Source organism: Strix aluco, chromosome 1 (assembly GCF_031877795.1).
Source record: "Strix aluco isolate bStrAlu1 chromosome 1, bStrAlu1.hap1, whole genome shotgun sequence".
Lineage (NCBI taxonomy): Eukaryota > Metazoa > Chordata > Aves > Strigiformes > Strigidae > Strix > Strix aluco.
Window position 1 is genome coordinate 42339665 of NC_133931.1, and position 13138 is coordinate 42352802.

At 45.0% G+C, this 13138-nt stretch overlaps 1 protein-coding gene across 1 annotated transcript; it reads left to right on the forward strand.

Annotated features, from left to right (window-relative positions):
* Nucleotides 1–7680: 7680 nt before the first annotated feature.
* PENK (proenkephalin) lies at nucleotides 7681–12497 on the forward strand. The gene is made up of 3 exons (XM_074847363.1): nucleotides 7681–7895; nucleotides 8400–8541; nucleotides 11515–12497. The coding sequence occupies exons 2-3, from the start codon at nucleotides 8404–8406 to the stop codon at nucleotides 12178–12180; spliced, it is 804 nt and encodes a 267-aa protein (XP_074703464.1). The 5' UTR covers nucleotides 7681–7895; nucleotides 8400–8403; the 3' UTR covers nucleotides 12181–12497.
* The last annotated feature ends 641 nt before the right edge of the window (nucleotides 12498–13138 follow it).

Here is a 13138-nt window from a genome sequence, read left to right on the forward strand (position 1 = left end):
CTGGCATCACTCTGTTGGCACACACATTACATCCAGTTTTAGCATGAAGTATACACCAGACCAATCCTAAATATTCTGGAAACTGTAGCCTAGTTTAATCATAAAAAACAAGACAATTAGACAAATGAGTCATTTTATTTATTGCCACAAGAAAATAGCCGAGCGCTTTAGTCAACTTCGAAGCACAGAAACTTTGCTGCTGCATTTTTGGAGAGTAAACCTCATTTCAGTAAATGATTTATCTCTAAATAAATCTCTGATTTATCATGTCCCATGGTAAAACTCCACCTCATCCTCAAGATCTGGGTGAGGTGACACAGTAGTTACTAGGATGCTCTCAGAAGCAGGTGGAGAGTCTGCCTCAGCCACTGACCAGCACTGCTGCCTGCAGAGAAGCAGGGAATACACACCAGGCAATAGCAGGAAAGTCAAAGGAAGATAATCAGCTTGAGGAATGTTTTATGACATAAACTAGCCTAATCTCATAAAAACTTCACAATGGTGACTTTCCCAATTCTACCCCATCCTAGACTCAATTTTTCTTCTCTGTGAATTATTTGCTTACAGTACTCATTCTCTATACTCAAAGTGCTGATGCATTTGAATTAGTTGAAGTACAACTTATTTCTGCTTAAAATATATTAGTATTTTAATATTGTGAGATTTGTATTATTTTATATTGTCTTTTTTTCTGAAATCTTAGCACACACCAGTATGGTTACCTTAGATGTGTCTGAACACATCAGCTGATTAAATCCTAGGGTACCAGTGTAGACAAGGGACATTCCAAAGGTAGTCCAAATCACTAAGTTAGAAGTCCAAAGTATCTGATATTTTAGTCCTGTCTTAGAGGTATAAACACTATACCTGATACTTTGAATGAACTCAGTCAAAGGCTATGGAATAGCACCAATTGCTTTGTTTAGCAAAATGCTGCCAAGCCAGGTATTATCAGGTCATAACTAATAGCACCTACATTACATTAGAGGGAAGTGGTGAATTCACCACTTTGAGGTGACACAGAAAGCTTTTGGCAGAACCAGAAAAGGCATGACAGCACTGGTTAGCTGTGTAGCAATGTTGTTCTGACCACTTTCATATTAAAAATAAACCCTGTATTATACCTCCACTTTAGCAGTTGTTGCCACCCTGATTTTATAAGCTTTCAAACTGACAAAGGAAAAGCTAGATGTCATGATAGCAAGGCCATATAACAACCAGAATGTGAAATGTATCTTTGGAAGGTGGGAAAGGAGAAAACCACAAGGCAATCTTCTCCAATATATGTATGTCACCCCAAAATAATCAAAACATCTTATCACATCTGTTGTTTTCCTTTACTATGCACTGTCGCTGCACCTACATTTTCACTCAATGTGATAACTCTTCTGCATCCAAAATCATTCAGGATCTTCCCAGCTTCTGCACAAATTCAATCTTCAGGTTAAACCTGGGCCCCAGTCAAATTCACAGCTTCAACTTTCATGAAATATTTTCACCAGTTCCGTACAGGAAAAGCAATAAGGGCTCAGCTGTCTGCGGTCGCTCTTTAGTTTCTGGAGTGTTCAATTATTCAGCAGGAGAAATGAAATGAATTTCAACTATAAAGCAAGCAGCTTTAGAGAAAAGGAATGTAGACCGGTAAACTGAGACGGGAAAGGTCAGAGTTCAGTTTCCAGGTTTTTTAATAGAAATACAAAGCACAAAGAGGTACTAACAATGGCCAGTGGAACAAGTCAAATATGTGTAAAATGAAGAAATGTGATGATAATGTTTCTTATTTCTTTTTCAAACGCTCTTAGGATGTCAGCATCTTCTTCCCTGTCCTAGCCTAGCTAGATAACATGATTGATTAAACCTCCAGCTTTCCTTCCTATGGAAAACACTTTCTGGAACATAAATGAAGTCCCAATTCACATAAAGCAACTGAAAAGCATTTACATTGAAAGAAAAATGGTGGACCTTTCACACAGTGCTGGTGAGAACCCTGTGCTTTATGCACCTTTCCACTCCATTTTTTGCATGAACATCATCTGTTTAGTATTTGCAATTCCACAGGGATTACAACTGTGGCTGTAGCTACTATGGAGTGAACTCTACCATAAATGAGCATAAAGTTGCTTTTGCAGCTGAGGAGTTTAGTCCACCATTAGACCAAGGTATGTTGTAAGAGCACAAGAGGCTCCGTGCTGCTCTCACACAGGCTGTGTGCTACAGCCACGGCAGGCTGTAAGGCAGACAGATTCCCAGTGTGGACCAGGGAATTTCCAGCAGAGGTATAATGAAATGAAGTATGACCCTCATTGCTATCTGGATCATCTCTGAGGAATCCCTCCGGTGCACGAGCAGAAGAGGGAGAGCACACATGGCCCTTCACTGCTCCCTTCATGGCCCAGAGATGGCGAGAGGGAGGTCGTGCTCAGGCCATGGTGGGAGTGGAAAGGAGAGAGTTCAGTGCTCAGTTGTAAAACACTCCCTGTTGGGCTGCTGGAAATCACACCATTTCAAATTAAGTTCCTGAACTGCCCAAAATATGGGAGTTTCAAGTCACCTCTGCCTGCCCAGCAGCACCAAGCTGTGCCCCCAGAGGAGCGCAACAAGGAATCCAGCCAGCCTTTACCCTGTCTTCATGTAATACGCCAGGCTCTCCTTACAGCTCCAGTCTGCAAAAATAACTTGTTTTGAATGTTGTGTTAAAGTGTGAACACAGCACTCCCCAACTGGGCAATAAAATACTAGCAGTGAAAATGTGAGGCTGAAACTGAGGAAAAAGCTCCAAAAATCTACTGTATAAATGTGAATAATGGGAAAATAGTTGAAGTTTGCACTCCAGATACATTAGTTAAACTCTGCTTGTTTGTTTTTCTTAATATGACTGAAGTGATCAAAATCTCTCATTTACAATTTTCAGCTAATCTTTCCACATATCCATTAGACACTGCAATCCTTTTCATAGATGGAATCTAATACTTCCTTTGTAATTCATGGATGAGTTTTCTTAATTAAAAAAATGAGGATAAATCACTCAACTCATGTGGAGTAGTTATTGTCTTAAACAATAATCACTGTGCCTGGATTCCATCACAATGTATTTTGCTACTGAGCACCCTGTTTTCTTCTTATTTTATTGGAAATACCCCTCCCATGGCCTCTGTGGAAATGAGCAACATAATGCTTTTATAACAAATACGGATTTTGTACAGTCTGTTCTACTTACTCTGCAGCACATTCTACTTACTGCAGTTCAGGCCTGATCTTGGAAATCTTTGAGTGCACATATTCATGTGCCTGTGAGAAAGAGAAACATGTAATAAAGTGAATCTCCATGTATCTCCGCAGATCAGTATAAATTTCTCTGCTTCGTTCTTGTCTGATGCAATTGCAGGTAAACAAATGCACCAAAAATTGTATTTGCTGTATGTTTATACTGAATACATGTCACACTCTTTATTTCACTCAGAGAAAGTAGCATGAAGCCCATCTCCCCCTTTAGAAAGCTGCATGGCATCAGCCATGATACAGGGACAGTAGCTGTCAGTGCTCTTTCAGTGAAAAAATCTCCTTATGGTTTTGCCTTCTAAAAAAGGTGTTATTTGTTCAAGGGCAAAAATATTAGTAAGAAGACCCAGCTTTGTCTGAGATGAAAAGTTTAGCATTCCAGTTCTTAGTACAAGATTGTCTTCAGCAGCTTTGAGCAGAAATGTCTGCATCGCTGGTATCTTCCTTATTTCTTCATATCTTAAATGACACACACCCAGATGTATATTAAGTGATATCCAGGGATATGGGAAGCACTGCAACATCTCTGTCCTGTAAAGGTACATTTTGGGCAACGCCATACCAACCATACATTGAGTATCTCTCCGTATAGCAGTTCCTCTCTGCTTACATTAGACATAATTTAATAAAGATCTTTTAAAAGTAGCAATCCATAACTTGTACCTATAGATTAATAACTCATGTCTCTAAATTACTTTGATGATATTTGGTATAGGACAGTTGGCCTGCAATGCTTTTCCCAGCTCTGATATCAGTTATATATGTTCCCAGTAAAAATTAAGCCCATCTAGACTGAGCTAAACAGAACCTGACTGGTCTTAAGAAATGCTGTGACCTAGAAATAATAATCAACGTGCTGTTTTAGATTCCCTATTCTTCATTTCAATTCTATCAAAAAAGCTCTGTGTTGCAAGAAGGGTTGCTTGGGGTGCTAACAGCATGTTTATTTCATATTTCTGTAAATCCATCTTCATTAATGATTTTGTAGCATCTCAATAAATATAATGAGTATAGTTTGGAGAGGAAAGCTGGTCCTGCAGTAAAGATACTGATGTGAAATCCAAGAGAGAGAGATTTAGTTTCTAACTCGGCTGCCCACTTTTGGCAAGACTTTGTAAAGTCATTCAAATTGTGTTCTTGATCAGTAAAATAAAGATGATTTCATCTTGGCTTCACCTTGTTCCAGCTTAAGTCTGGGAGTCTGGACAAGCCATAGGACAACAGGGCCCCTGGGGCTGCAAGCACTACCATAATACAAACAGGCTTCTTTTGGCTGGTATATTTTGATGACAGGTAAAAAGCATTTTATGTCTGTGGTAATTCTGAATTATATGAATGCCAAAGTTTTTATCAACACCAGGACACTTCTACTATAAAGTTAGTAGGGAGCAACAAGTTATCAACTTCACTGCTGTGAATAGCGTCCTTTTCTTTTTATGCCTCCCTGTTTCTTTGTTTCTCAGTCCTCTGTTGCTGAGGAAATATTATCCTCCACTCCTATAGTGAGTCATTTTCTTTATGTAGTTTTTTCTTCGCAGTATTTTGTCAAAATTTTCCAAATACTCTCCTGTTTTCATCCTCTCCCAGCAAAGAATACTTTCCCCGTACAAAACTGAACTCAGACAGGGAATTATGGAGCTTTCATCTGCTGACACTGGGAAAAGTGAGCTCTTTAAGAAATGTTTTCTTAATTACTCCTTCCTTGTATTACTACTCATTCTTTGTGAATATTAGCATCTTTCAGAAGGAGAGGACCCTGTGTAGCACCTGGTGAGAAAAGGGTAAAACGAGAGTCTGGCTGGGACCTTCTTCCTGCTCCCCACCCTGCCAGGCCCTAGGGACCCTCATACAACCTCCATAAGGATGCAGGATGAGGACCAGTGATAGAGAGGAACCAGCCAAAGACTCAAACGACAGAGGATATGGAGAAGCAGAAGAGCCACAGAGTCAGGGATATCTGTAGCACTTCCAACAGTCACAGCTGGATTTCTTCTGCCCAGTGCTGGCTGTGCACAGAACCTCTCCTCTCTCTCTTACCTTGCACATGTACATTTCACACCCAATCTCTTTTCATCTTTTCCTCTTCTCTGGTCCTTACCAGCAGTCATAAGACTTATCCACTGTAAAATAACCCTCTGGTCCTTTTATATGCTTTACTCTTTCTTCATCCCTCACCTTTTCCTGCTATAGTCTTTATCTTATCTACAGGGATTATCTGCACCTCTGCACCCAGTGACATTCTGACACTGGCTGGGTTTTGATTATGACCAGATTAAACACAATAAGTGACATTATGCAGAGTACTGAAGGGCATGGCAGACTGAGTAGCTGAGTGGGCAGGCTGAGCATGGATGCTCATATGCAGAATGATGAAAGCAGGAGCCAGTCAGCCCAGGGACATGGGATGTATGCTGCAGGAGGAAAAATCAGGAGGCTACTGGGCTATCTGTCCCACCAGGCCATGTTGACTATTAGAGTGCAAGACAGTAAACAATGGCAGAGCTGAGGGTCAGGAATTGACCCAGAGGACTAATCTGATGATGTCTATCACAAAAAGCTGTACTTGTAGAAAGCAACTTTACAGCAAAAGAGGCACCAAATGTGTCACCTCTGGAGTTATTCAGTGCTCTCCTAACCATCTTAGGAACAAACTTTATAGCATTCCTGCTGATTCAGTGGCATAGCAATTTGCTCATTGCTCCAAATGTAGATCCCTCACATGCTAACATAAATATACCCACTGGGATGATTTTGAAAATATCTACCTCTTCTCTTGAGGGTTCACTTACAAAGTTGGCTGATATTACTGCATCAACAGAGAGCAGAGATTGTCTTCTCATATACACTGATCTATGTCTTTGGCTTGCATGGATGTATTTCCGAAAACCCAGACATTCATTTGAGTCTCCTTAATCTGAGTCAGATAGCTGATGTAAAGACCAACAGGTGGCAGAAAGCGCAGTTTCCGTACAAGAACAGTACTGGACTTTGTGTTAGTTCCAAAGAATAAAGACCTGGCTGTATCTCAGTTACCAGCCAAGTGTGTGACATCAATGTACTGCAGCATCAGGAAACGCAAATGAGATCTGAGGAGGTATAAACTGAGGTGTCTTCCTCCTCCAGGGGAAATAATTATGCATTGATGCCCTAATGAAATCTCAACCAACATACTATGTACCATTCTCATCACTCCTGCCCAGAAATTATGAACTCCAAGTATAGCAAATGCAAAGCAGAACATTTACATGAAAAGGGCCCATCTCATGACAGAAAGCTGAAGAGCACACCTTGTTCACTTCAGCAAATGAGGACTAGGGAGAATAATCCCACCCCAGAAACACACTAGGAAAGGGAAAAATGCTCTTTAAACTGAAGGACAATGCTGAAAGGGGGGTTGGGACATTTAAAGGTCCCTTCCAACCCAAACTATTCTACAATTCTATGAAAGAAAAACAAATAAATATAAACCAGATAGAAATGATTTGGGGCTGGAAATAAAAGATGGCTTCTGACAGTCAAAGAAACGCAGCTTAGCATGGCTTGGGCAGTGCCCTCTACAAACAAGAGGTGTGAGGGATCAGCGTCATCGCTCTACACCAGTTCCCCAGGATGTCAAACAGAGCAGAGCAGCGAGCTGCTCCAGCTGCTGGGCTTGAGAACCTTGCAGAAGTGCTTGGGATTTTACCTCTACCTGGTTCCTTCCTATTTGTGCTATCCCAGTCACCAAAACTGTGAAAACAACATACTTGTGAAATCCCGATATTTTCAAATCAAAACTCTTGTCTTCTCGCTCGCTCTAGTAAAACCTGCTTCCCCCAAAGTGTTTTACACCCGAGGCTCAGGGAGGGAGGTAGCAGGCATGTGGCAGGGACCCTCAGCACCAGCGGCTTGGGGTTTTGGCAGAGTGGCAGGGAGAGAAGGCGACCAAAACAACTCGAAACAAAACAAAAAAACACCCTAAACCCCAAACCCCCAAAAGCAACCCCGCTCCCCGGCGCTGTGAAACACTGTGGGGAAACCGCGCCCGCCGCCCCGGGGATAGGAGCTGCCGCCGAGGGGCTGCCGCCAGCTTCGGGGGGCCTCACCCCGCCCCCCCGGCTGACTCACGCCGATGTCTCATCCCCGCCCGCCCCCGGTGAAAACTTCCCCCCGTAACTTTCCCGGTACCGGTCCCCCGCTCCCCCCGACGGCAGGGGCGCACCCCTCCCCCCCCCCGCCCCATTCCATCCCATCCCAAGTCCCGTCGGAGTCACTGCCGGCGGGCAGCGGCGCCGGGGGGGGATGTCGTAGGTGCTGCGTCAGCGGGAGCCCGACGGCGATTGGGGGAGGCCGCGCTCTCCCCGCGTTCACGAATTATAAAGTGCCGCCGCCGCCTCCCGCACCCGCTCCGCTCCGCAGCGGCGGGCGCACGGATCGGCGCCCCCCGCCCCAGAGCCGCCCTCCCTGGAGCTGTCAGCAGCCGCAGGCTGCGGGTTCCTTCCCCCCGCGCCCCCTCCGAGGTTTCTCCAGAGGCTGCTCGTCCTCGCTATAAGTAACAGCGGCTCCGACGCCGAGGCTCCGGCAAGGCGCAGCTCAGTCCCGAGCAACTCCCGGGAGCCCCGACGGGAGCCCGTTCTGTGAGTGAACCGCTCTGCCGGCGGCGGGGACCGGGGGAGGGCAACCGGGGCGGCTGGTGCCCGTCGTCGGGGCCGCTCCTCGGGGCGCTCCGGCGAGAGAGCCTTCCCGGGAGGGGCTGCCGTCCTCTCCCCCTGGGGCTGGGGCTGGACGGGATAAACTGTTTGGGGACGAGCCCTTTCACCGGACGGGAGCTTCTGGGCGCTTCATCCTTCGGGTCCGCTCCTCTCCGGGACGCAGGTCCGTTGTCTTGCAGCTGCCAAGCGCCCGCTTACCTTAAGCGCCCGCTCACCTCGCAAGCGCAACCGCCCCGGCTCCATAAAGCGTGTGAGTGACCGCAGTTGCCTGCGACCCAAGACTTGGTTTTATAAACCGCGGCGGCCGGATAATTTGATGCCGCTTTTTCCTGCCCCGAAGCTGGGGGAGGCAGCGCCGGCAAGGGGGGGGGGAGAGGAGGGGGAGCGGGGGAAGGCGGCTGCCCGTTGACCTACGTCTCCTTTTTGCAGCCCCATGGCGTTGCTGCTGAGACTCGGCTGCTCGCTGCTGGCCCTCAGCACCTGCCTGCTGCCCGGGGTGCGGGCAGACTGCGGCCGCGACTGCGCTGCCTGCGCCTACCGCCTGGGACCCCGCACCGGCATCCACCCCCTGGTACGCGGGAGCGGGGGGGCGGGGGGCGCCTAGGTGGGGAAACGGGGAGGGTTCGCCCGGCCGCTTCAGCGCCGCGGAGACCCCCTCGGGCGGGCCGCCCCCCCCCCCCCCCCCCCCCCCCCCGCCTTAACTTTGGGAGGGAGGAAAAGGGGAAGGGGCAAAGGAGGGAAATAGCAAAAAAAAATAGTGGGGAAACAGGCCGAGGTCGCTTGGAAGACCCGTTTTTGAAGGGGGGATGGCGCCGATACAAACCCAGAGCGCCCCAAGGAGAGAGAGAGAGAGACACACACACACACACACACACACACACACACACCCCCACACCCCACACCCTCCACCCCACTTCACACCCCCCCCCCCCAGCCCGCCCGTCCTTCCCGCTGCCCGGCAGCGAGCGGCGGCTTCGAGGGGTCTGGGGGGGACACACATACCCCCGCGCCCGGCAGCCCCGGGGGGAGCAAGGGAAAAAACGAGTGAAAACGTAAGGGGGGAGGGAAATCCGGCCGGAGAGGGCAGCTCTGCCGGGAAAGGCCTTCGGCGCCGGCTGGGCGGGGGAAGGCGGGCGGGACGGGAGCGGGGTCCGCACCCCCGGCAGCGGGCTCCCCGGCAGCGTGAGCTCTCTGCAGGCAGGGTGGCTGTACAGTTGAAAAGCGGCGGATCTGCCTGAAATCTCACCAAGAGTGGGGTTCAAGCCTGGTTTGAGGAGCAGTACCTCCCGCTGCTCGTCCTCTGTGCACGGTGCTGCACGGCGTTACGAATATGCCTCTGAAAGATCCCTTTGACAGGGTCTCCGAAGACAAATCCTGCTAAAAAAACCTCCAGAATGCGGGGGGTGGGGGGTGTGTGTTATCTGTAATTTTAATGATAGTGAAATGATCTAAAAATATAGTCACAGAGGCAACTCAACTCGAAATTTAAGGATCGGGGTCAGTGAAAGTCTGGGGTCCCTCAGCTGAGGGAGGCGGGAACTCAGGCTGCCGAGGCCTTTGCCGGAGGCACCTGCGGTTCCTGACCTCACATAGATGCGTGAGGCATCCTGCTCTCGGCACATCTAAATGATCTGAAAAGTTTCGTTCCTGTGATGTCATCGATTATTTGGGAGCACAGAAAAGGAAGGACTGGACCCTATTCTTACACAGAATTAGGAATCACTGAGTATTTCTGCGTACTCCAAAAGCAAGGACTCTCTTAACCACAACAGGGTTCATAAGGGCAATATTCTTAGGATGGCTGGCAAAACAGTTCCCTATATTTTTGCTTCCATTAGCTTTCAATCAAACTTTAACGTCAACTAGGGAAAAAAAATGGTAGTTTGCTCTTTCAGAGGGAGGGATATGTGCTTTCTGGACTATATGTTGTGGGTGTCTATACTGATATTCTGTCTTGTACACCTTCAGCAATTACTCAAGAAAGATTCAGAGTCCATTTCCGTAATGAAACGGGAAAAGAAGCAATGTGCTGTAGCATATATTCCTTATAGACATTCATACGGCTTTTAGAAACAAGTGTTTGTAGATACTAGCATCTAGTAATATCGTAACTGATTTTATCACATTGTATCTGTAAGGTTTACCATACTGTAGCTGGTGGTTGACACCTATGAGATAGCAGATGTTAATGTGGCCATAGGGGGTTATTTAAACTATTTGAGAAGGGAAAAGGAAGGCAAAGACCTATTCTTGCTTTGATTTAGAGCAATTTCAAAATCAGACTGAAGCTGAGATCACATTCTCTTTACAGCATACCTATAATATATAACAAGCATGTAGTGCCAGTTAAAATAAATATTGTTGCAAAATACACAAATCCCTTTAATTTTCTTTTGATCATATTAAAACCCCTATATAAATTTCTCAGACTAAAATGGGGCTCAACAGACAGGTAAGGCCAGAGGTAGAGAGCTGGTCAGTTCAGTATTAGAGAAAACTGTGCCGGGGTTTAATTTCACACTTTTAAAGCATAGCAAGATCCTTAGAAAACATCATCTATAGGCAGAATAAGTGTTTCTCGTATTGAAAATATTAATGATTTCTTGTTTAATTATTGTGGCATAAAAACCGTGGGCAAGAAAGAAAAACACCAGATTCACTTGTTTCCCAACTGAAGAGTGTGGCTACACAAGTGAATTCCCCTGACACAACAGAGGTAGGAGTAGCTAATATGTATGTTATTATCTTTACATGGCAGGTTACGAGATACACATACAGGTACTGAAAACCTTTTTTTATGTCTTAGCCTGAAAATTTGTAATTGCATTCAGAAGCAACACCATTTAGGATTATTTCCCTCTTTCTGATTGTCGCTACTTTGTATGTCAGACTAGCAAAACCAGCACTCTGATCCTGCCTAAGAGAGCGTGTATTTCTACATTTGTATTTGTACACATTTGAAAGATCTGTTCCACAAAGAGCAACTAATGATAACAGACAGAAATACAGCCTTTAAAGCTATGCAGCGAACTGAAGATACTGAGCAGTACAGTACAGCTGGCTTCTTTGCAATGACAATGCCTTGTAACTTCTTTCCTAAAATTTCTGAGTGTTACTTCTAATTCTGAAGATTGAATATACTTCTACACTTCCATTATGAAGCAAACCACAATGGGTTTTTAGCTTCCCAGTAGTAAATACAACAACAAAAAAATGATAACAATGCACCCAAGTGTAAGGGAGGTGCAGAAACTGTACGTGTGGCTTCCTTTGAAACAAACATAGGGGCAGCCTTGACATACAGGACCCACAATCCATCTTGTCAGGTATTCTGTCTCTTAGAGTGAGACTACCATGTCCTTCAGAGAGGGATATGAAGACCTTCAAAACAGACAGGTACCAGATCAGAAGAGCAGTCCTTCCAAGCCACTCACAAAAAGAGGCTCACTCATGGTCTTTTAAAAACAAGTAAAACTAAGACAAGGTGGCAGTGAGGTGCTTGTTACTACCAAATCATTCTCAGTAAACTGCATCCATTTTTCAGGCATGTACACTAGAATGTGAAGGAAAGCTGCCTTCTGCCAAAGCCTGGGAGACCTGCAAGGAGCTCCTGCAGCTGGCAAAGCTGGATCTTTCTGAGAATGGCAACATTGCTCCAGGAGACAAGAAAGAGCTGGATGAGAACCATTTGCTTGCAAAGAAGTACGGAGGCTTCATGAAAAGATACGGGGGGTTCATGAAGAAAATGGATGAGCTCTATCGGGTAGAACCAGAGGGTGAAGCTAACGGAGGAGAAATCCTGGCTAAGAGGTATGGAGGGTTTATGAAGAAAGACTCGGATGACGATGCCCTTGCTAATTCCTCTGATCTGCTGAAGGAGCTTCTAGGAACAGGGGACAACCCTGAAGCGGGGCATTACCGAGAGATAAATGAAAATGACGGGGATGTCAGCAAAAGGTATGGAGGGTTCATGAGAAGCATAAAGCGCAGCCCCGAATTGGAAGATGAAGCCAAAGAGCTGCAGAAGAGATACGGTGGTTTCATGAGAAGAGTGGGCAGGCCAGAATGGTGGCTGGATTACCAGAAACGATACGGTGGGTTTCTTAAGCGCTTCGCCGACTCCATTCTCCCTTCAGAAGAAGATGGGGAAACTTATTCCAAAGAGGTTCCAGAGATGGAAAAGAGATATGGTGGATTTATGAGATTTTAATACCTTTCCTTTTGTCCCTTTTGTCCTAAATGAGAAAGACTGCCTTATTGGTCATAACTTATTGTAACGTGTTGCTTGTACTGTACAGTTTTTTACTGTCCTTGGTTAATGATGCAACCTGCGATTTGTTGTTTCAGGTTCTGTGTTCTTTCAAGTCAAATAACTAATTTCTGTTTTAGTCAAGTTTCAGTCTGTATTGTAGTTTCCATGCTAGAACTATTTTGATTACTGTATTCATTTTCTTTAAAGAGGAAGTACATCTACAGTAGAGTTGCTTAACTGTATATACAATAAATTCTTCATCCTAACTGCATAAATTCTGAAAAGTTATTTATTTTCTCTCAGTCATTTAATCAAATATCACCTCAATTTTTTTAAGCAATCAGAACAATGTCAACCTCTTTTCTGTAATTACAGAATTTGTACTGCACACACAACAGCTGAAACACATTTTTGTCTTTAGCTTTCTGTTTCCTAGAATACGAGAATAATAAATATGCTCTAAAGCAAATATAACTGTATTTGCTCTAACAGCTCTCATTTTAACCAGTTAACAGAATAAATGTTTAAAGCCTAAATTTATAATTCATAGTGTTCAGCCAATTCACATGAAAAAAGAAAATCATGTGTTTGACTTAAAGCCCTAAAACCATTTCTCCAGTGCACAACACAATGCCACGTTTGATTAGTTACACCTTTTATATCCATTCAATATAAGATTGTATGGTTGGCCTTAAAGAAATAAACACTAACTCAAAAAGCAGCAAGCGCAAAATAAACATGACCCAAAACTGCATAAAAAAACCTCAAAATCCTAATTTTACAGCACACCTGACAAATGGTTTTCCATGGAAGAGTTTTGTGTTTGATTTCTCAGCTGGTATAAATCACTTTGGCACTACTGAAATATGGGATACTGCTGGTCAGTCTTTTCTGTTTCAAACAAAGGCCATATAAG

Bases quoted from the DNA above. Each gene is read 5' to 3' on its own strand.
- PENK (XM_074847363.1), top strand. From the start codon at position 8,404: ATGGCGTTGCTGCTGAGACTCGGCTGCTCGCTGCTGGCCCTCAGCACC. The intron at 8,542-11,514 runs GTACGCGGGAGC...TCCATTTTTCAG, and splicing joins GCACCGGCATCCACCCCCTG to GCATGTACACTAGAATGTGA.